Source organism: Eptatretus burgeri, chromosome 8 (assembly GCF_056783735.1).
Source record: "Eptatretus burgeri isolate ZD-2024b chromosome 8, Ebu_testis_v1, whole genome shotgun sequence".
NCBI classification, from domain to species: Eukaryota; Metazoa; Chordata; class Myxini; order Myxiniformes; family Myxinidae; genus Eptatretus; species Eptatretus burgeri.
The window spans coordinates 75,989,940-76,014,939 of NC_140968.1; the positions used below are offsets into that span (position 1 = coordinate 75,989,940).

Below are 25,000 nucleotides of genomic sequence, written 5' to 3' on the forward strand. Positions count from 1 at the left end.
TGTCTCTCTCCCTCTCTGTCTCTCTGTCTCTCTACTTTCAAATTTCCGCGGGTATGTGTCTGATGGCGCCTGTCAAGTCTACATAACATAAGATTGCAGAAGTTTAGATCAGGTTAGCTCTGCACTGTCTCCTCTTTTGTATATACACGTATTTTCTTTTGCCGCACCTCGTCAATCCTTGTTTCCTCTGATGTACATATTCTCCTTCTGGCAATATGATGTACATATTGCTTTGGTGATAAAATGTTTTATTGTTCTATATGCCTTTCCTCACCCTCGCTTTATAAATAAATTGCTCTTATTGTGAAAGTACCCAATCTTTTCGTCCATTGGTCCAGCAAAGTCCGCATGTAGTTAGCCCAGAAGTTCTTCCCATGATTTTGTCTTGTTAGCCGGTGCATACTTGGCAACTCTGCTCGGTTGCACCTGATCAGGTAAGTTCCACGCAAGTACGCATCGAGGGCACGAGACTCCCCTTGGTGTGGCTGTCCACCAGTAAAGTACCACACAAAGTAGTGAAACCCTGCCAGGATTGGTGGTACCAATCAGCGTTCGTGGTTTCTTTCCAACCAAATGGAGTACAAAGTTATTCATGCCTGGTGGCCTAATAGTACAGTCAAAATGTCGGATGACCTCCCACAAATTGCAACAAAAGCAAACTCAACAGATTTTGATTCCTGGATATGTCTTCAGTGACAGAAAAAAAGGCCTAAGGGATCCTCTGGGGGGAAAGTCCTGAAATCATGGAAATCCAATATGGCCGCTACCCAGCTTCGGGGAAAATGAGAAAATTGTAAAGATTGATATTTTAACATGTAAATATATGTTTTTCTGCATTCTAATTGTTTCTAGTTATGGTCAGTATATTGATATACAAGAATATAATAATTATAAATATACCATCAGAGATGGGGAATCCCCCGCCATTGAAAAATAATTGAAATCAGATAAACGGTTTTCCATTTATTACAAAAAACATTTTTTTCAAGATGGCCACCCCAGTCGGTGGTGACACTCACACCTATAAATGTTGACGCCATAAATGTTGACGCCCAGCCAGCCAGCCGGACGACCGCCCCAGTCGGCCATCTTGGATCCGGCCACGCCCAATATCAATAGGCTTCTTCCTTTTCAGGTGGTACATGTGTGACCCAAATTTCAAATCGATATGGCGAACAGTTTATGAGTTATCGCACTCACAGCTATAAATGTTGACGCCCAGCCAGCCAGCCAGCCGGATGGACAGCCGGACGGACGACCCGGATGATAACAATATCGCCCTTCCACCACACGGTGGGGGATAAAAAAAAGTGAAATGTATTGAGGGTAAAATAAAAAATTATAGCTTTTTTGTCCAAAAATGTCAATTTTTTGTCCCGAAAAAAAAAATTTACCTGATACTGATTTTGGCTCCTGGACCAAAAAAAAAGAAACGAAGATACAAGATGAAATCAATTCTATGGCAATACAATATAATTATGTAAATCATCAAAACATGCCAAAATTGACAATTACACTCGGGGCAATCACATCTGCCTGACGAAGGTTTCAAAATGAAAATGAAAATTCGCATTAAACTCAGAAACTAGATCCATTATAAACTTACTATACATGTTGAGAAAAATCAAGCGTATTAAAGTTAGAACTCGACAATGTCGTCATCATCCTCATCATTGTCACATGGAGTGTTTGTGCAGCCAGAGCCCCTGCAGTTTCCACAAGCTGGAGTGCACTCAATGTTGTGCTTCTTGCATGTGCATCTCATGGTGCTACATTCAGCCTGGGAGTTGCATCTAATGACACATAACATCTTTTCAGGAGCTGGAGCTATTGATGTCTGAAGTGGCACAAAACCCTCGTCACACTTCTGCCAACCCCAGTCTGTCGGAAGAGGTATGCCAGTCTGACGTCTTGAAACGAATCAAAGACCACCTTCAGAAGCATGCCGAGTCTGCAAAGATATCTTCTAGAACTTCAGCACTCAGGGTTGAGTATATGGACATGCTGGACATTCTAGGCAAATACATCCGGCAGAGCGCACTGGGAACTGGGCACTACATCTACAGGCCATCCAGGAAATGCTGCCTTACCTGGCAGCCTCGGGCCACAACCTGTATGCCAAATCTGCGAGGGTGTATCTGCAGCAGATGTCCAACCTCAAAACTCAACATCCCAATGTCCAACAACGTTTTGATGGGGGGTTCCATGTGGTTCGACGAAGTGATCGCCTGTGGGCAGGTCTTTCATCTGACCTGATCATCGAACAAGTTCTGATGAGAAGTTTGAAGACCAGCAGGGGGCTCACACGAGGGCGAGGAATGACAGAGCAACAACGGCTGGTATGACTACTATCAATGCCTGCCTGTGCAGAAATAAACCAGGCAATGCAGGAGCTCACAGATGTGAACTACAACACTGGAGAGCAGAAGAAGGACGTGACCAAGGCAAGACAATCTCGTTACTGGAAGGACACACTATCAGCTCTTCAGTATTTGCAGGAACGGAATCCGTTCAGTAGTGATCCACGTCTGAGGAACATTGCCACTGGAGTTCATGCACACCCCACTGTCAACGTCGATACAGCACATGCTGTAGGAGCCAAAATATTGAAATCTATGGATGGGAACACATCTGCCGAGTACACATTTAAGAGGAAAGACCAAGTTGTCACCCTCGGCATGAAGTCATCTGTCAAGATTGATGGAGAGCAAGTCCAGGTTGACCCACAACTCCTCTTCCAGAGACTGATCACTGTTGCACAGACAGCAGAAGAACTGGAGTCGGCCTTCAAATATGAACTGTGCAGCTATCCACCAGCTCTCTTTGATTCCTCTCTTCAGCTCCGAGAAGCACACAAGCCAGTCTTTGCTGATGCCATCTGGGATCTTCTTGGATCCGATGTCCCAGACGATATCCCCAATGATGGGCAACAGTATGTTTTGGATGGCGGGGCACTTGTTCAACGCATTCCATGGTCTCGTGGATCTACATACAGAGACACATGCCACCAGTACACTGATTATGTAACGAAGAAGTACGGAGATGCCATAGTTGTGTTTGATGTTTATGAGAGTACCAACACGAAGGACATGACACACCAGAGACGGTCTAAAGGGAATGCTGGCATTACTGTGACATTTACAGCTGACATGCGTCTCACAATGAAGAAGGAACAGTTTCTTGCCAAGAGGCAGAATAAACAGCGATTCATTTTTATGTTGAGTGAAGAGCTTCAGAAGAAGAAGAACTGTGAGACACACCATGCCTCAGGGGATCTCCTGATTGTACTGAAGGCCGTGCAGTCTGCTACTGTCACCAACACTGTGTTAGTTGGTGATGACACAGACCTCCTCGTCCTCCTATGCTACCATGCAAGCTTAGAATCCCATGACCTCTTCTTTTGTCCCGAGCCAAAGAAGAACACGAAGAAGCCTCGCATCTGGAACATCAAGGCTACAAAGAAAATGATTGGTACAGACATATGCAAGCACATACTGTTTCTACATGCAGTTCTTGGGTGCGACACGACATCTCGTCTTCATGGGATTGGAAAGAGAGCTTCCCTCAAAAAGTTCAAAGCAAACAACACATTCCATGACGAGGCCAAGGTTTTTGATACATATCCAGCTTCCGTATGTGATGTGGCAGATGCAGGACAAAAAACATTGGTGATAATCTACAACGGAAAGTCAACTGACACCCTGGACACCCTCCAGTATCAGCGGAACTGGGACAAGGTGGCTTGGAGCTCCTCTCACGTGCAACCACAGACGTTACCACCAACATCAGAAGCAGCAAAGTATCACAGCCTGCACATGTATCTGCAAGTCCAAGAATGGAAGGGATGTGCAGATGAACTTCTTCCGACAGACTGGGGTTGGCAGAAGTGTGACGAGGGTTTTGTGCCACTTCAGACATCAATAGCTCCAACTCCTGAAAAGATGTTACGTGTCATTAGATGCAACTGCCATGCTGAATGTAGCACCATGAGATGCACATGCAAGAAGCACAACATTGAGTGCACTCCAGCTTGTGGAAACTGCAGGGGCTCTGGCTGCACAAACACTCCATGTGACAATGATGAGGATGATGATGACATTGTCGAGTTCTAACTTTAATATGCTTGATTTTTCTCAACATGTATAGTAAGTTTATAATGGATGTAGTTTCTGAGTTTAATGCGAATTGTCATTTTCATTTTGAAACCTTCGTCAGGCAGATGTGATTGCCCCGAGTGGAATTGTAAATTTTGTCATGTTTCAATGATTTACATAATTATATTGCATTGCCATAGACTTGATTTCATCTTGTGTCTTCAACGTTTCATTTTTTTGTCCAGGAGCCAAAATCAGTATCAGGTAAATGTTGTTTTTCGGGACAAAAAATTGACATTTTTGGACAAAAAAGCTATAATTTTTTATTTTACCCTCAATACATTTCACTTTTTTATAATCATTCTTGTATATCAATATACTGACCATAACTCGAAACAAATAGAATGCAGAAAAACATATTTACATATTAAAATATCAATCTTTACAATTTTCTCATTTTCCCCGAAGCCAGGTGGCGGCCATATTGGATTTCCATGATTTCAGGACTTTCACCCTGGAGGATCCCTTAGGACTTTTTTTTCTGTCACTGAGGACATATCCAGGAATCAAAATCTGTTGAGTTTGCTTTTGTTGCAATTTGTGGGAGGTTGACCAAATATTTCTGCTAAAATGCCTGTACAGTACTATCAGGACTGGGTGTTCAGGAGAAACTCGAGTGCTTCTCCCCTCATTGCAAAACTCGAACCCCGGATCCGTAACAATATTGTTTGATTAAACATGACTTGCAGATGCGTGTAGAAAGAAACTGGCTAAGAAACATCATGATAGAACAAAACTCACAAATTACATTTGTTTTCTTGATATATTGGCACTTTGACACTGCATTCAACATCAAACCACATATTTAAATACATTCAGTGCATGCCCCTTGTGTATGTGGCAAATATGGTGTAGTAGTCTTGCAAAATCACACTTTACAATCCCTGAAAAGTCACCCACCAGCTAGGCGGACAAATAGTAAATATATACCGCCCGAGAGGAAAAAAAAAACACAAAAAAAAACATGCCTCCGGGGTGTGGGCAGGTGTTAGTTTGCTGCAATGATCATTATTTTTGAGAAACTTGAGATAAAGGTCAAAGTTGTCTTGTAAAGTTTTCTTCTTAAAACTCCCAAATGAGAACATAACTTTCTAAACAAACCAAAATTGTGTTAGATGTCAGCAAATGGGTCCTTAACCCCCTCAAAGACCAGCAAATTGAAAGTTCCAACAAAACCTTTAAAGTCCAGTCCCGAATATATACAAACCATTTTTCAAATTTTCAACAAATTAACACAATTTTTGTGCCAATAATGCAATATGAATGACAATTGACCTTCCCGATGTACAGTACAAGCTTCACAAAATGGCTCGTTTATATTTTATTGGATGATCATTATTTAAAAAAAAAAACATACAATGGCCGAGACGTACACACGCTTGCTTCTGAGCCGTCAAGCCTGGGTTTGAATCTCAGCCCAGCTACAAACTGTCATTTTGGTGTCTCAGAGGCAGGGCGAGGCAGCAATGTAAGTGCCGTCCCTCGGATGGACATTAAACTAGGAGTCCCATCTGCCAGCATCAGTTGGTGGATGTTAAAGATCCCACGATGCCCTTCATGAAGAGTAGGCGAGCTATTGTCGGCACCCTGAACAAATTACAAATTCCTGCCCTCATCTACAGAGGGCAAAACATTCCCTAATCTACAGAAGGAAAACTACAAATTCCTGCCCGAATCCACAGAGGTACAGCCATGCCTTCAGCTAATGATGCTAGTATTTGCAGCCTTGTGTTGCATATGAAAGAAGAAGAGGAAAAGAATAAGAAGACAAAAATACTAATAAAAAAAACGATTTTTTTTTCAATCACTTTTATACAAGCCTACATATGGCCTTGATACTTCTGCCTTCTCATATCTTTGCCCTCTTCAAGACACCTCAGGTTGCACGCATTCCTCAAGAAACTCACCTGCTCACTCTCAAAATCCAGACTGGTTGCATAACTGCATTCAGTCCACTTACTCTCCCAATTGTGGAATCATCTCCTTGCGTCTGTCGTCTCATCTTCCTCAGTTGAGTCTTTCAAATTGGCTGCAAATCACTATCTCATGCACTCACCAAACACATCCTTGATTGCTTTTACACATCTGGATTCTTTCCCATTATAGTCCTCCCCAGGCAAATTGTTACCTTTATGTGTTACGAGCAGGGGTACCCGGTGTTGCCCGGTGCTGTTCTAATCTTGTTGACATTTTGAAGAAATCAATTTTATTTTTTCCCTATTTTTTGTGGGTGCCAAAAACACTTCCCTGCATCCACTAAGGAATGGGGTCAAGGACATTTAATATTGCCTTTCACACAGCTACAAAGGCTTTGGCACTATAGAGAAATTAAAAAAACAAGAAATCCTAAAAAATACAACTATTTATCATTTTTTGCCTTTCACACAGCTACAAAGGCTTTGGCACTATAGAGAAATTAAAAAAACAAGAAATCGTAAAAAAAAATATAACTATTTATCAATTTTTTGCCTTTCACACAGCTACAAAGGCTTTGGCACTATAGAGAAATTAAAAAAACAAGAAATCCTAAAAAAATATATAACTATTTATCAATTTTTTGCCTTTCACACAGCTACAAAGGCTTTGGCACTAGAGAGAAATTAAAAAACAAAATAAATCCTAAAAAAATACAACTATTTATCATTTTTTTTGCCTTTCACACAGCTACAAAGGCTTTGGCACAAGAGAGAAATTGAAAAAAACAAGGAATCCTAAAAAAATATAACTATTTATCATTTTTTTGCCTTTCACACAGCAACAAAGGCTTTGGCACTAGAGAGAAATAAAAAAAAACAAGGAATCCTAAAAAATATAACTATTTATCAATTTTTTGCCTTTCACACAGCTACAAAGGCTTTGGCACTATAGAGAAATTAAAAAAAACAAGAAATCCTAAAAAAATATAACTATTTATCAATTTTTTGCCTTTCACACAGCTACAAAGGCTTTGGCACGAGAGAAATTAAAAAACAAAATAAATCCTAAAAAATAAACGATTTATCAATTTTTTTTCACCTAAAACACTCCCTGGCACTTGCTGATGAACCTCTGAAAAATTGACGAAGATCCGTTCAGCTATCTTTGATAAAAATGGTGATGCACAGACACACAAACAGACAAACCACTCTCATAGTAAGGACTAGCAAATACCATCCATTGCTTTGCTGACAGGGGGGGGGGGGAGGAGAAAAAGAGGGAGGAGAGTAAGGAGGGGATGGGGGAGGGAGGGGAGCAAGGAGGGTGGGAGAGTGAGGAAGGAGGGGTAGCGAGGAGGGGTTGGGAAGCGAAGGCAGCGTGAGGGGAGGGGAAGGGAGCGTACCAGGGCAAAAGTGCTTTGAATCGTTGATTGCGAAAGCAAACTTGTTGCTATTGTAAACTATGGTTTCTTTGAATCTGCATTCTCAACCGTCACCAAGTGGTACTCTATCTCTGGTGTTTGCTTTTCAAATTCTTCAGCATATTTGATGTATTACAGTGATGAGCAATGTCTATTGAACAAATGAGCATGTAACTTTCGGACCGTCTTCTTTAACCTTAGCAAAATTATTCCAAACTGCATTTCTGGACATTTTCTATGACACATTGTCAAAACTTCATCAGTCGATGTATTGCCGACCCATCCGTCAGAAAAGCAATCAGCACGCTTTTCCGGCCAACTCTAAATGCCTTGCCATTCATTTAAAAGGAACATGCCAATGAAATGCATGGCCCTTGGGGTGTGTTCAGATTGCAATTGACTTGCTTTTGCTGCTCCAGTGCCTTCAGAAAGTATTCACACCCTTTGGCTTTTTCACATTTTGTTGTGTTCTGACCTGAATTTAAAATGGATTAAATTTAAAAAAAAAAATGTCACAGAACTACACAAAATACCACATAATGACAGAGTGAAATCATGTTTTTCGAAATTTTTACAAATAAATTTAGAATGAAATACAGAAATATCTAATTTACATAAGTATTCAGCCACCTGAGTCAATACTGTGTAAATGTGATTTTGGCAGTGATTACAGCTTTGAGTCTTCTTGGGTAAGTCTGTATCAACTTTGCACATCTACATTTTGGGATTTTCTCGCACTCTTCCTTGCAGATTTGCTCAAGCTCTGTCAAGTTGGATTGGGAGCGTTTGTGAACAGCAATCTTAAAGTCTTTCCACAGATTCTCAATGGGATTCAGGTCTGGTCTTTGGCGAGGCCACTCAATGACTTTCACATTCTTGTTCTGAAGCTTTGCTTTGGCTGTATGCTTGGGGTTAATTTCCAGTTGGAATGTAAATCTTCAGTGCAGTCTAAGGTCTTTTGCACTCTCAAGCAGGTTCTCCTCAAGGATTTGTCTGTATTTGGCTCCATTCATTGTTCCCTCTATCCTTGCAAGTCTCCCAGTCCCTGCCGCTGAAAAGCGTCCCCATAGCATGAAGCTGCCACAACCATGTTTTAGGGGAGGGATGGTGTTAGATGGGCGATGAGCTGTGCTCAGTTTCTGCCAGACGTAGCACTTTGTATTCAGACCAAAGAGTTCAATTTTCGTCTCATCAGACCACAGAATCTTTTGCCTCATACTCTCAGAGTCTTTCACGTGCCTTTTGGCAAACTCCAGGTGTGCTGTCATGTGCCTTTTCTCAGGAGTGGCTTCACTCTGGCCACTCTCCCATAAAGCCTAGATTTGTGAAGTGCTACAGATACTCTTGTTCTTCTGGCAGGTTCTCCGATCTCAGCCAAGGAACTCCATAGTTCTGTCAGAGTGGTCATTGGATTCTTCGTCATCTCCCTGACCAAGGTCCTTCTTGCCCAGTTGCTCAGTTTGGTCAGACGGCCAGCTCTTGGAAGAATCTGGGAAGTTCCATATTCTTTCCATTTCCGAATGATGGAGCTCACTGTGCTCTTAGGAACTTTCAATACGCTAGAAATTATTTAAAACCCTTCCCCAGATCTATGCCTCCTCACAATTCCATCGTGGAATCCTACGGAAAAGTCCATGGACTTCATGGTGGAGTTTCTGCTCTGACATGCACCGTCAACTGTGGGACCTCATATAGAAAGGGGTGTTTCTTTCTCAATCATGTCCAATCAATTTAATTGACCACAGCTGGATTTCATTCAAGTTATAGAGACATCTCAAGGATGATCAAAGGAAATTGGATGCACCTGTAGTCCATGGGCTCAGGCACATATCAGTACCATCTGGGAAACCAAACTTTAGGGCTACTAAGTTATTGGTAGGGACTATATGATTATTTCAATATGTGATAACCGTTCCAGAAGAGCAGCTTAGTGTATGTATTTTGCATTTTTCCCATTTTACCATTCTGAGATATTGACGTTTTGGGGGAAAATCACACAATGGACTATCGACACATCCCATGAAGGTAATATCATTCAATAACAGCTGAGGATATCCAGATTTGTTTGCCTTTTTGCTTTCATTATGCGGAGGGTGGGTACATTCCAGAGATGATAACTACCAATAAGCTGCCAGTCTGCAATGGTTATCACATCAAAATATGATCTATATATATATACACCAATTCAAAAATCACAACTAGGATTGGTTTCCTTAGATGGTACCGACAAGTGGAATTTCTGGCCTGGGCCCATGGACTACTGAGCTCAATTTGGAGTGTCATCACAAAGGGGTTTCATACTTATTGACTCAAGACATTTCAGCTTTTCGTTTTAAATTAATTTCTAAAGATGAAAAAAAAATTCCACTGTGATTATGGGGTATTTTGTGTTGATCAGTGACAAAAATTTTTTTTTAAAACCTCAATTTTACAGATTTTCAATTCAGGCTATAATGCAACAAAATGTGAAAAACTCAAGGGGTGTGAATACTTTCTGAAGGCACTGTATATTACAAACGGGATGCACCAAGGGCATGTTCCTTTTCAATCAATACCTTACCAGATCATGTGTAACTCGATTATACCAGACAGAGATGAAAAAATTTCCCCTGAAAAAAAAAACGCTTATTTCTATGAAGTATGAATTACTTGGAATCGACGTCAATTCCCATTCACAACTCAATTTATTTTCATTCCATGGTTGCAATTGCATACTTTGGAATCAATTTCAATCACCACTATTAAACACTTAAGTAAGCACTCAAATGAAATGGTTGATAAGGAACGGATGGCTGGGTCATACTAAACACCGTCGGGAAATGACCAGAGATGACGAGACATCTTGAGTATCAAAGAATGTGCAAATTGGAAAAACGACGATTTCTTTTTATCTAGCAGTCAGAACTGCTGCTTAGGTCGATTTCCCTCCATGTGGACTCAAGGTTTCAGGCCGTTAGGTTTCATGGTCTTCGAGTTATGGATGACACACACACACACACACACACACACACACACACACACACACACACACACACACACACACACACACACACACACACACACACACACACACATACACACGAGCCCACCATCCAACACAGCAAGAGACGGGGTTTTGCAATCACTTCTGTCTGCATGTCTGTACCGGCCATAACGTCTTTTACCATTTGAGCTTTTGTCATCAAAATTTCAACAAAGTTTTATAATGAGAATATGGAGAAGAAAAATCAATAATTTGGTCAAACAGTTTGAAGGTGAACATGACATAAAATCGTCAATTTTCATACAATTGATTTGAAACTGAACAGGGTTTGCATATTAGGTCACTGAATTGGTTCACCAATAAAACACGAGAAGCAGATTGTTTTGAGTTCAAAAGGTCAAACGTCAAGGTCACAAAATAGTCAAGTACAAAGTGAAGATTAAGTGCAGGCTCGTTTTCAAAACGTGTCTTTTTATAAACAGGTTAATACAAAAAAAACAAACCGGAATAAGACCTCTTACCGGCTTGAAAAACCAAAATCCATTTGTTCGAGAATCTGCATGAAAACAAAGTATAAATTTAGTAACCAAGAACAATGTTGGATAAGAACACCAATCTACAGTTGCTTCAGGAATTATTAAGTGCAAAGTGCTGCTTTAGTGCAAAAGGCATTAGATTGCATTATTACCTGTAAGTGCATCACTTTGTCTAAGTCTAGTTGTTTAGCACATCAACTTACTTTTTAAAGCAACTCTGGATTGTTCAAAACAAGCAAGTAGTGATTAAGAATTGGTTGTTTCATTAAAAATAGATAACTAATCAACAGAGCCCCTGAAAAGAGGTGAAAATTGTCGTAAACCTTTGTTGTCATTGCCTCTGCTACCGTGCAAAACTTGGTGGACAGTCTGGGTGTGTGACAAGGATAAATTGATTCGATTTTGGTGAAGATCTGGATCTGGATACTATAATTTTTTTTAAGTGATTCTTCACCATTAAGATTGCGACTAAAAACCATGTGGCATATCTCAACAAGCTGTGGACGGATTTGAACAAAACTTGGTGGATGAGTTGGGTCGGTGACAAGAAAAAGCCGATTAGATTTTGGTTCAGGTCTGGATGTAGATCCAGCCTATCAGTGGGATACAAAATGTAAACTGTTCAGCATAGCGGAGGTATGTGCTCAACTGAGTGCCATTCTCGTTGTTATTGTTGTGTAGAAAAGGATAGCTAAATTGATGGTAATTGTAATGCAACAAATGGAAAATTTCAAGACAGCATGATTCACCTGGCACTGTGCTTCAAACATGAGCTTCTTATAAAACATCACAAAAAGGGGAAATGAAATCTCTCCTTTTCCTGCCTCCAGCTCCTGAAAACAGATCAGACAAATTCAACGAAAGCCAGAATAAAATGGTTTACTCTCTCCTAAACGATCTCATCCTTTATTCACTTTACAGACAGTCACCCCATTTACCTGTCCCGTACCAAAATAGCTCACTCTTCACCTGCTTTCCACCAAAACCATGTTATCTTTAATCAGCTCTATTCCAAACCACCTCCCCCTTTACCTGCTCCACTCTCAGCAAAATTTCCCTCTATCTGCTTTACTTCAAAACACTTCCTTTTTTTTACTCTACCCTGCATAGGTTGCTTTTTACCTAATCTACATCAAACCACTTCATCCAAATTACTTGTTTCATCTTAAACCAACTTGGTCTTTACGATCATAACGTCAAAGTATCTCACTCTATCTGTTCCACACCAAATTATTTTTCATGTACATGCTCTAACCCCAATGCACCTTGCCTACGACGACCCCCATATTACCAAGGCCATTATCTGCAGTCTTTCATTATATTTACCTTTACCTTGAGTATAAAATTACAGTTTATCCTTTCCTGATCATGTAGTTTGCAAAGCCAGCAAAAATAGTAGAGTGGAAAAGGTGGAAGGTGGGTTTGCAATTTTCCCATCACACCCAAAGATGGCTACTCACTGAGAACTTATCTCGTAATAGTTTGCTGTTTTGAGCCTTGTAATTCATTTGTGGCAACATGGCTTTCACATCTTTTCGGTTTACCCTGTAATGAAAGAAAACATGAGAGACAGAGAGCGAGAGAGAGGGTGAGGGACAGAGAGGCAGAGAGACAGAGAGAGAGAAAGAGAGAGACACAGACAGACAGACAGACAGAGAGATACAGACAGACAGACATATATGTATACAGACAGAAAGAGACAGAGACAGAGACAGAGAGAGACAGAGACAGACAGAGAGACAGGGACAGAGAGACAGAGACAGAGGATGTATTTTTTCTTTGCATTTTGTCTTTTTTGCAACACCTACAATGAGTGAACTATTCTAACATTGGGACATACAATAATAATATACTGAATCTGCATCCTTTATTTCAAATAATGTTATCAGTGCTATTCGTAGTTGTTTGCTGAGAAGGAATAAAATCTAGGGCTGGGCGATCTTGATATCTCTGAGAGTCGATTATCGTCCCTCCAAATATCGACGATCAGGTGATATATCAACAATGCGCAATCACTTATGCTAATATAGTGTGACCACCAAGCAGTGATAGCTGGTGCTTGGATGGAGTGGGGGAGGGGGTGGAGATGGAGGGGGAATACACACCTTCCATGTTTATATCAAACTAATGACAACCCACTGTGCAATAGCTCCAAGATATCACTGCTCGTCGCCATGTAATCTTTCCTGAAATTGATCTAAACACTTTTGTGTGCTCTCATTTAAAGCAGTGTTTGTGACATTATCATGCAAACACAACATCATAATGGGTATTTCTGACCATCAATTGCATTTTTGCAGAGCGGCGAAGAAGCCGCTGTAGCCCAACATCGGATTTCATCTGCAGTGTATATTAGAGTCACTGGATTTCTCCATCCATTCCTCTGCAAGGCATGCTCTTTTCGCTAGGACATCATTACGGCATTACATCTGGTGCTCGGGTAGGCCTCTGAGAACGTGTACGTCACCCCGACATCCGGAACACAACCTGTCACATGCTTATCTATTTCTTTAAAGTTATTTTATTTACGATGGGTGCATGGGGGGATTAAATGCACATCAACCGCAATGGTGGTTTGGGGGGGGGGGGTGAGTGTTGTGTTTGTCTATGGTGTTTGTCGTTCTGGGGGCAAAATGTTTGTGAGTTGCCCGAGGGGCAGCGCTTTTTTAATGAACATTTCACCATCTTGAAAAAAGCTTTCATGCACGGTGTCTGAGTCGTAGTTAAGATGGGGTGATTGTACCAGTGCAAATAGTCCCCCTCCACCTCGGACACATGCTCAGGATCCTCACCAGTAGACCCTGAGGATAAAGCAGGAGAACTGGCAACTGAGACGAGACGAGGTTTTCTCACCAGTCGTATGAAAGGCGAAATGGTGTAGATTGTAGAGACTGGCGTTGTGAATATCGCTTTCTGACAAAATTAGTCCTTCATGTCGATATTCTTCCTAAATCAATAAAAATACGTCTCAAAATCTTCAGTTTACGATTCCATACAACACTTTTTCCACTATAGAATGTGCCGATACATCGACAGTTTGAAAAATGTAGTATCATGGCGACGATATTGATTCATTATCTTAATGAGTCGATAATATCGAGATATCGCCCAGCCCTAATAAAACCTACAAATTGGTATCAAGGATTTAGTTGAAAAGCCTAAGTCCTAATGTTATTAGCCCTCATTGGACTTAGTCTGAAATGGGGGCTTATGGATTTGGTCTAGATTTTCGTGTCCATGTGTGCGTCCGCAACCATATATCGGACATGTATGGACCGATTTTATTCGTACTTGGCATAAAGACAATAAATGATGGTATACATAAGCAAACCACTTTGTTTCACAATGCGATCAAAGATGGCCGACTGGCAGCCATTTTAGTTGTAAAAAACAACCCGGTGTCGAACACATCCTCAACTATTTCTTGGACATGCATTTACCAATCTTGTTCAAACTTGGCACACAGATAAGGAATGATGGCTTACATAAACACGTCACTTTTTTTTTTCGATGTCAGATCCAATATGGCCGACTGGCGGCAATTTTGTTATACGATTACGTGCCTGTACGTGCAAAAAAAAAACTTTCAAACCGTGAGCCAGAAACAACAACCACACAGGCCGTTCCTTCGCTCTCGCTTGCCCGTACGTGCGTGGCACGGAAGTTCGCATATCGCAGTTACGATTATTCGCAATTTTGTTTTAATGGCCAATTATTCAATTACCGCAAACGTATTTTGCCTTTTCGCAATGTCATCGCAAGGAAAAACACAAAGAGAAGAGAAGAGAAAAAAAAGAAAAGAAAAAAAACGTACATGCAAAATTTTTTTTTTAATCTTTCAAACAACCACACATGCCGTTCCTTCGCTCTCGTAAACGACGACTGGATTGGGGCATTGTGTTTATCTATAAATGCGCATAAGAAATTGAGAAATTATTCGAATACAGGAAGTCATCACTTTCCGGAAGTCCGTACGTTGTAACCCGTAATGGGGAACGCGGCTGAGGTTCTCTTCCCCATCGGCGACGCCCACGCAGCAACGTGTCTTGTCATTGGTTGGTAAATAAATGGCCATAACCTGGGAAGCACTTGTCCGATTAATATCAAACCTTGAAAAGGCACATACTCAGGTCCCCAGCAATATACCTGGCAAGTTTCAATTAAATCAGTGGTTGTCGAGAAACAGCGGTCACACACACACACACACACACACACACACACACACACACACACACACACACACACACACACACACACACACACACACACACACACACACACACACACACACACACACACACACACACACACACACACACACCTGGAATTACAGATAGATTAAATGTGTCCTCAACCATTTCTTAGACACGCATGGCCTGATTTTGTTCAAACTTAGCACACGCACAGTACACGATGGCGTACACAAGCACTTCACTTTATTTTGCGATCTGATCAAAGATGGCCGACTGGTAGACTGTTGGCCATTTTGGTTTAAAAAAAACCCCGGTATTGAACATGTCCCCAACCATTCCTCGGACATGCATTTACCGATCTTGTTCAAACTTGGCACACAGATAATGACTGATGGCTTACATGCCTTTCATATTTTTTGAGATCAGATCCAAGATGGCCGACTGGTGGCCATTTTGTAACTTAAATGTGTCCCCAACCATTTCTCAGACATGCATGGTTCGATTTTGTTCGTTCAAACTTGGTGCAAGCACAGTACATGATGGCATGCACGTGCACTTCGCTTAATTTTGCGATCTGATCAAAGATGGCCGACTGGTAGCTATTTTAGTTGAACATCAATGTGGGCTAATCCATTAACTCTGTACAGCAAAAGTACTACAACAATAGGGGCGATGACATTTTATGTCTTTCTTACTTGTTCATCCAAGAAATTCAAATTTAAGACTCTTAAAATCATTTCTCAATTCACATAGTATCTTTAAAGTTCCAGAACTGTGATTGTCTATTTAAACCTGTGTGAATGTGCGTGCATGATCTTTAAGGCAAAACCCATGTTTCAAGTTACTCAATAGAATAATGTTATTTTGGTCTCACATTCACTGTCATGTCAAAGCTTATGGGACAGAATTTCAATGATAACATCCCAATGGCTCCCCCAAACTTTTTCCCTTACATCATGCAGGTTTGGTGTGCAAGGTTCTCCTCCCTTATGTGGTCATTTCTGTTAGTTTATTAAATTGATGATCATGGCTGATGTTGTCTATAACCATCCTGTTGATGAAATTTCCCAAGGTTGATTTCTGGATAGTGAGGATGGATGAAATCATTCTGACTGAAGTGCCGACAACCTGACAAGGGATTACTATTTTTCAATCAAACTTCATCATCACCTTTCTCTGGGACTTGGTGTTCTGAAACTCGGCAATAAAAGTGGTCCCACAATATGTATACAGTGTCTGTTGATAATATTCACAGGTATTGTTTTTAAACGAAGAAGATTTAAAACAACGTCATAATCCAAACATCTACAATGTTGTGTTGGGGAATGAAAGCATGGAATAGCAGAAAGTGAAAAGTAAGAGCTGCGACCGTGCTATTTATCAACGGGAAGTGCTTCTGCAGGTTTTGAATCGAGAATTGTCAATACATGGCTTTGTTTGTGCAGACCAAAAGCATGACTGTCATATGTCCACAACATTTCTTCCTGCCCCGCCAGGTGCTTTGTGTGCATCACTTCCTCTTGCACAAGAACAGACTTCCCACAACACTGTGTTATCGGATTGCTCAGGTTTCCTGGAAAAATAAGGTATTTCTAGCTGAGGATAAAAAAATGGCAAAGAGCAAGGGATATATACCAGATGTTAGTCACATTATTTGAGTAGCAATAATTGTTTAAAATATATTTTCGATAAAGATCCAAAATGCAATGAACTGAAAACCTCAAAAATGATTAAAAATAAAACAAAACAGCAGGTAATCGCACCAGGATTTAAAGTTATTTCTTGCTTTTTGGGCAATCCTCTTTTATTCTAAGGCAACTTCAAGGGAAATTAAAAAAGCAAAAGACATGGCTACACGTACAGCTTCCAAGGCAATTTCATTACTGCATCCTCAACGATGTGAGCCGTATTGCTGGCCTCAACTTACCCATTGCACTTGTTCCTGTCTACAGCATAGTATTGTTTACGCAGCCATCTGCACATGGTGGAGAGAGGGGAGCAGGTGTGAGCGCATGTTGATTAACGGCAAATGGGAAAGACTGTAATATAGTTTGACTTTCAAAAAACTCAATCCACAGTGAAATTTAAACAATTAGATTCCCATTTAAGCCTTTTTGAATATCAATAATTTAGGAAAGTAATACTATCCCAGGGAAAAAAATGCAACAGAAATGTAGTAAATGAGGGTTGTACTCTCATATCCTAGAGTTGGTAGCAGGTCCTACTACAGTAGTCTGCAGAGAATTACTACAGGAAAGGAATGGAACTACAGGAAACAGAAGAATTACTTTTTGCCTGGGATAGATCAAATAGAGATACATTCATATACAGAACATATATCGATGAGTGGTTTGAATTTCTCTGTAATTGGCCTGCAGTAATAAATACGTTTGCAAGAACACCTCTCTGAAGAATAATGCAGTAAAACAAGGCAATACTTTCTAACTCTGTGCTCCTTTCAAATCCTTTGTCTTCCTTTCCACTTCCATTTCCCCAGTCTCCTACCCCACCCCAAACAAATCAGCCCATCCCAAGTCATTTGCAATGGTTAATCCACTGTTATTAAATCAGTCAGACCATTTCCTTAATAGATAAATTACACAATGATTCATACTTCAATCCAGCTCAGATATCCAACCCCAAGTATGAGAAATACATTAAAGCACAACTGATTAATGTTGTTAAAATTGACGAATGGGTTTGCCTGTTCGTGTTCCCATTTGACCCGAGGTCCAAGCGGAAAACATATGCAGGTATTTGCCCAATGTCTACTAATGTCCATGTACTTGACGAATGAAGTACACTGATGTCTAATAGTGTCTTCATCCTGAATGTGACATATGGACATGCTTCTCCATGAGCATTAGATCATGATAAAAATCCCACAATTGATTCCCAAGTTCTGTCCTGAACAGATCTCCTTCTTGCTGTGCTGACTTACCACATAAAGGTCAAAGTAAAAGTAAAACAGCGACAAAGTGTCAAATTAATTCAACAAGCGTACCCTCCATCCTCACCGGTCAATCTGGATGGGTGTGGGAGCCCTGAGGGTGTCTGCAACCAACCAGTTCAACCCAGTCACCCAAATGTTCACATCCTCTTTAGAATCAGCTGCACTTGGGAAGAACAACATATCCCGGCATTACAGGTAGTATGATATGGTGGATCATCATGGACTATGATAAACTGTAAAATGTTCAACCGACAGTTCATACACCACACCTGCAATGTCAACACTTGCTATACATGTGCGTGCATGTGTGTGTGTGTGTGTGTGTGTGTGTGTGTGTGTGTGTGTGTGTGTGTGCATGTGTGTATGTGTGTGTGCATGTGTGTGTGCGCGTGTGTGTGTGTGTGTGTGTGTGTGTGTGTGTGTGTGTGTATGTGTGTGTGTGTGTATGTGTGTGTGTGTATGTGTGTGTGTGTGTGCGCGCGCAGTCTTTTATTTGATTTCTACACGAAGTTTTGATTTCTATACAAAGTTTTGATTTCTATACATGAAATAAGAGTTTTGCCTGAGAGGGGCGGAGCTGGGCAAAAGCATCGGTACTTCCACATCACCTTTGAAGGTGAGTTCCTTGTCGGAAATCATATCAATTGCATATAATTTTTTTTGTATTCCATATGCAGAATGGATATATATATATATATATATATATATATATATATATATATATATATATATATATATATATATATATATATATATATATATATATATATATATATATATATATATATATATATATATATATACACAAAGGTTGCTTAATCCTTAATTTGCACTATGTATATATATATATATATATATATATATATATATATATATATATATATATATATATATATATATATATATATATATATATATATATATATATATATTGTTACGTTTGAGGGGGGGTATGCATTCAAAGGGTAATTAGGATGTTTAATTAGGTATGCCATGCTGTTCGAGTGTACCAGGATCTCGATGTAATAAGTAGCAATTCAGTGGTGATAAGTTGTCTAGTAAATGTCCATTTCTTCAAGGGGGAAATGGTAATTGTCACGTAATTAGATAGGGATACGGGATAGGGTAAGTGTGTCTGCGTAAACCCCTTTTAGTATTCTCTGGAGGCTTGCCGTGACGTCACAGGACAGTGCTGCGGATGGCTCCGCCCCGTGATCACGATTGGCGGAAGGCGACGGCGCAGGGCCAGTAAAACGGCTCGATTGGAAGTGACGAGGACGGGAGGATAAAAAGGCTCTGTTCGGGGAAAAGGTGAAGAGGAAGAAGATCGCGACAGAAAGACCGTCTTGGTGGAGGCTGTTGTGCTGGGAGCGCGCTTTTTGTTGGGCTGTTTTCGTTCCTGGTTTCATCGTGTCTTGTAGCCTTGCTGAGCCTCATGCCTCACCTCGGTTGGCTCTGGGGTTCTGCTGGCTCGGAGTACGGGGTCGAAGCCTCCCTCTCCTGCTCGCAATTTGGCGCCAGAACTGGTTCCATGGCGGCTGTGAGCGGACTTGGGCCAAGACCAGGAGGTCGACAGCACCACGGTTTCTCCTGCCCCCCTGACGAGAGCAAGGCCAGCTCGTCCAACGCCAATCCAGGGACTGTTGCGTCCACACCACGGGCCAGCCTGACCACCAGGACCAGCTACGTGTTTGTGTGTGTGTGTGTGTGTGTGTACCTGGCGCCTTAGAGGGTTTGAGATTTGTATATTCATTGGAATTGTCTGTGTTTTCCCCACGCCCGAACCCACACCACCATCCCGTCGAATCGCCCCGGATCCCTCTTCTTGCCGAGTCTTGTTATTTCTGGTTATAGAAAATAAACGTTATCAACTCAGTGAAAAGCGACTTGTGCCACCTTCCTCGTCTCGTTTGCGGTAGAGCGATTAGAACCGCCATCTTTGGGTTATAGAAATAAACCGCCTCCATCGTTTCGGCTCATTCTACGTTGGCGGGACTGTTCAAGTCCCGTGGACGTCAGATTGGTGTCAGGGTGTTGGATGTTCGAACCCCTCTAAATTATATACCAGGATTAAAATCTCGCCACGAATTGGAATATAAAATTACTACAGAAAAGCGCGGGAAAATTTTGGCGGGATTTTTCAAATTAAAATTAATTGGCGGCAAACGGGTCTTCTGCACCATGGCGGATGTGCAGATGTTTGAGGAGGAAGGCCACGTGTCTGGCAGCGAGTCGGGGGAAGGAGGGAGAGACGGGGGTAGGATTGAAACCTCCCCCATTCCAAGCGTGGACCGTGCTTCATCGCCCGTAACGGGGCCGGCAGCGCCGGAAACTGGCACGATGACGATCCAGACAATGTTGGAACGTTTAATAGCAGACATGACAGTACAAATAGCAAATCAATTCGTGACACAGAGGGCAGAAATTACGGCACAGAGGGCAGAAATGACGGCAGAAATGGCAAATCAATTCGTGACACAGAGGGTAGAAATGACAGATCAATTGGGGGTAATGGGGGAACAGTTGGGTGCACGGATTGATTTAATGAGGGATGAATTGGGGGAAAAGATGGAGAAAATGAAAACTGAGATGCAGGAGTGTGTGGATGTTCAATTGGGGGAAATACAAAGTAAATTCGAGGATAGATTGGAGGAAACAAAGATAGAAATTACATTGGAGGGGGAAAATATACGAAAAAGATTGGTAGATAAAATTGATGCAACGAACATTCGGGTTGATAAAGTGGATGAAAGCCTGGAACGTCATCGTGCCTGTGTGGATGCTCGTATGCAGCTGCAAGTTGAAGAGTGGGGAGAGCTGAGGAAGCAAGGGATGAATTTGGCGGAGGAGGTAAAAGGATTGGAGGCTCGTTTGAACGAACAAGATAAAATTATGAGCCAAGATGAAGTCTTGGATAAAGGCCTGGTAGAGCCGTCTTTTGTAAGTAGAGTGTCCGGGTTGGTTGAGGAGCAGCTACAAACTCGCGACGGAGCCTTGCAGGAGGTTGTGCGGGCCCAGAAGATCCTGCGGGAAGAGGTGAATCGGTCCATTCAACGTTTGGAACAGGAGGAAAAATTGACCCATGAGACCCTCACCACAAAACATCTTTGGCCACAGTGGGCTCCGAAATTGGATACGCAGCCACAAGGGTGTTTGATCCCTGGGCTGGATTCGGACAAGGGAGAAACTGGGAAGCGGGCAACCGGGAAAGTGATCCCCCTGGTAAATTTCGACGGGTCAGGGAGCGTTGAAGCTTTTCTGACGCAATTTGAGTGCATTTCCCAACTAAACGGGTGGAATGAGCGGGAACGTACAGGGAATTTGGTGGCAACGTTGCGGGGACCAGCCGCAGATGTGTTAAACGTGATCGCGGAGGGATGTTGACCAGCTCCCACATTTGCGAGGCATTGAGCCGTCGGTTTGGGTTTGCAGCGAACTGTGATCTGGTGCGGGCCCAGCTCCAGCACCGCAGATTAAAGCCGGGTGAGACAGTGCAGGAGCTGGCACAGGACATTTACCAATCAGTCAGGATCGCGTTTCGGGACCTTACAGTGGAGGCGTGGGACAGACTGGCACTAGAGAAATTTTTAGCTGCTCTTCCTGACCCTGAGGTCCGAGCGCTAGTGGAGTTACAGGATCCACCCACCTTTCACCGAGTGCGCGGCCAGGCTGGCCTCGTGGAGTCGGCCGGGTCGGGTTCCAGAGAGGCCATCGGTGACGATCCGACAGGCGGAGATCCAGGATCAGGGAGGGGGGCTGGGAGAAATTGGCATTACCCAAATGTTTCAGGAAATTTGCCAGAAACTGTCGAGTTTGATAAAGGGTAATCCGGTAGTTAGTGCGCCAAAGCGGCGGGGTCCAGCCCAGCCAATAGAGCAATTCGATTATGGCCGAAGGGGTCCGGAACCGGAAGATACATTTCACCGATACTCACGGGGGCCTTTTCTGGGGAGTTGTTTCCGGTGCGGGCGAAGAGGACACATGCAACGATATTGCCGGTACCCGGCGATGGAGGGACCCTCCAATAGACTTTTAGACTCGGAGAGGGTGAATCCTCCTGCTGAACCGCCAGGTCTATCCGAGATGCCCTTTCATAGGTCGGGTCCGGAGATCACTGTCGGGGGTCGGGGAGACTAGATTGGGCTGAGCATATACGGCCATGCTCGGCTGCTGAGATTGTGGCGAAGTGCCCTCCTTTGGTGAAAAAAGTGAATTGTGGAAAAATTGGCATGGGTTTGTAAGTGCTGCTGGGTTTTAGAGTGACAATAGGGACAATGGGTAATTGGTAACAAAGCGGGCACGAGTGCCTTCAATGGCTGGTGCGTGGATCGGGTGAGAAGTGCTGTGTGAGTTGTTTTAAGTTAAGAAGTGAAATGTATGGTGCACACATTGATTTTTTTTATTGGAGATGGTGTGGTAACAGGGAAGGTCATGGTCGGTGAAGTGTTAGAAATGCAGGTGTCACATGTAAGGCCGATGGGGTGGGGGAGTCATGTGGGTTTTGTGGGTGGGGATGATGTGCTTGTCCACAGGGATTGCTGAAGCTCACGGTGAGCGGGAATTGCGACCCCCTTCAAGGAGATTCACCCCTGGTGGCTAACGGTGACAGTGTCTGGAGGCAACTGGGAGAGGGTCTGGTTGGGCGACCAAGGCGGGTAGGACCTTGGCGACCCAGGAAGGCCAGAGGAGCCAGTGAGACCCCTTCCAGTGTGTTGTACGGGGTTAGAGCTGATGGCTACCAGGGAGGGTGGGAATCAAAGGGAGCGGGGGCGGAGAAACGTCCGGGTTGGACTAAAGCTGACCTGTGGGCATGGTTGCACCTGAGATGCCCCCATCATCTTGTGGTAACCCACCCCACGGCCATGACGGGATTCAGCCTGCATCATTAAAATGGGGACCATGACCTAGAAATGTGATGATGAGCATGGTGTGAGTGTTGTGAAGATGTGCGAGTCCCACTCGATCCCGCACAACTTGACATGTGCAGCAAGGGCATGATGTCCGCATAATTTTGGGGCAAGCAAATTTGAAAATTGGCTCCCCAGGTAACGCTGGGTCTATTAGCATCCACTGGGGGACGCGGTCAAGTGTAAATATCCCGTGAATAGTATCGTTAAGGCTTAGAGTAGGAATGTAAAGTATAAGTGTTGTGTTTTTTTTTTTTTGTGGAACCTTTTGTTTCCGCTCCCCAGATCACTGGAAGAGTGTTGGGCAAGAGCGATGATCCAGAGGATGGAGTGCAACTTCGCTCAGTGCTCTCATGTGATAAAATAAAAAAATAATAATAAAAAAAACGAATGATTGTTTAGGCGAGGATAAGGCCATAAGGGGGTAGTACATTAAGCAGGATAGGTAAGTTAGCTGCGACTCGCTGCCCATTGCCCCTCCTACTTTATTTCGTTAGGTTAAATAGGTGTGAGTCAGTAAGTGTTAAGGCTGGTACGGTAGCGCCTGTGATATACCTTGCAGGAGCTGCGGTACCAGAGGAGGGGGCAGTGTTACGTTTGAGGGGGGGGTATGCATTCAAAGGGTAATTAGGATGTTTAATTAGGTATGCCATGCTGTTCGAGTGTACCAGGATCTCGATGTAATAAGTAGCAATTCAGTGGTGATAAGTTGTCTAGTAAATGTCCATTTCTTCAAGGGGGAAATGGTAATTGTCACGTAATTAGATAGGGATACGGGATAGGGTAAGTGTGTCTGCGTAAACCCCTTTTAGTATTCTCTGGAGGCTTGCCGTGACGTCACAGGACAGTACTGCGGATGGCTCCGCCCCGTGATCACGATTGGCGGAAGGTGACGGCGCAGGGTCAGTAAAACGGCTCGATTGGTTGTGACGAGGACGGGAGGATAAAAAGGCTCTGTTCGGGGAAAAGGTGAAGAGGAAGAAGATCGGGACAGAAAGACCGTCTTGGTGGAGGCTGTTGTGCTGGGAGCGTGCTTTTTGTTGGGCTGTTTTCGATCCTGGTTTCATCGTGTCTTGTAGCCTTGCTGAGCCTCGTGCCTCACCTCGGTTGGCTCTGGGGTTCTGCTGGCTCGGAGTACAGGGTCGAACGGCGGGCGGACCTGCCTCCCTCTCCTGCTCGCAAGTTGGCGCCAGAACTGGTTCCCTGGCGGATGTGAGCGGACTTGGGCCAAGACCAGGAGGTCGACAGCACCACGGTTTCTCCTGCCCCCCTGACGAGAGCAAGGCCAGCTCGTCCAATGCCAATCCAGGGACTGTTGCGTCCACACCACGGGCCAGCCTGACCACCAGGACCAGCTACGTGTGTGTGTGTGTGTGTGTGTGTGTGTGTGTGTGTGTGTGTGTGTGTGTGTGTGTGTGTGTGTGTGTGTACCTGGCGCCTTAGAGGGTTTGAGATTTGTATATTCATTGGAATTGTCTGTGTTTTCCCCACGCCCGAACCCACACCACTATCCCGTCGAATCGCCCCGGATCCCTCTTCTTGCCGAGTCTTGTTATTTCTGGTTAGAGAAAATAAACGTTATCAACTCAGTGAAAAGCGACTTGTGCCACCTTCCTCGTCCCGTTTGCGGTAGAGCGATTAGAACCGCCATCTTTGGGTTATAGAAATAAACCGCCTCCATCGTTTCGGCTCATTCTACGTTGGCGGGACTGTTCAAGTCCCGTGGACGTCACAATATATATATATATATATATATATATATATATATATATATATATATATATATATATATATATATATATATATATACACATAATACAATTGCATAGCTATACAAATAAATGTCAATGTGTGTGTGCGTGTGTGTCAGTGTGTCTCCTCCATAACTCCAAAACCATAAAACTGAGCAGCCTGAAACTTTGCATGCAGCCTAAGAA

At 42.8% G+C, this 25,000-nt stretch overlaps 1 protein-coding gene across 1 annotated transcript in view; it reads right to left on the reverse strand.

The window, feature by feature from the left end:
• The window catches only part of PLCG1 (phospholipase C gamma 1), a 226,712-nt gene that overhangs the window by 148,623 nt on the left and 53,089 nt on the right, over window positions 1-25,000 (reverse strand). Inside the window, exons 3-7 of the mRNA XM_085892672.1 lie at window positions 18,221-18,314; window positions 17,131-17,178; window positions 12,471-12,555; window positions 11,760-11,843; window positions 10,996-11,030 (exon numbers count right to left, since the gene is read on the reverse strand). Of these exons, the coding sequence (XP_085748798.1) occupies window positions 10,996-11,030; window positions 11,760-11,843; window positions 12,471-12,555; window positions 17,131-17,178; window positions 18,221-18,314 (346 nt within the window). The remainder of the gene's footprint in view (window positions 1-10,995; window positions 11,031-11,759; window positions 11,844-12,470; window positions 12,556-17,130; window positions 17,179-18,220; window positions 18,315-25,000) is intronic.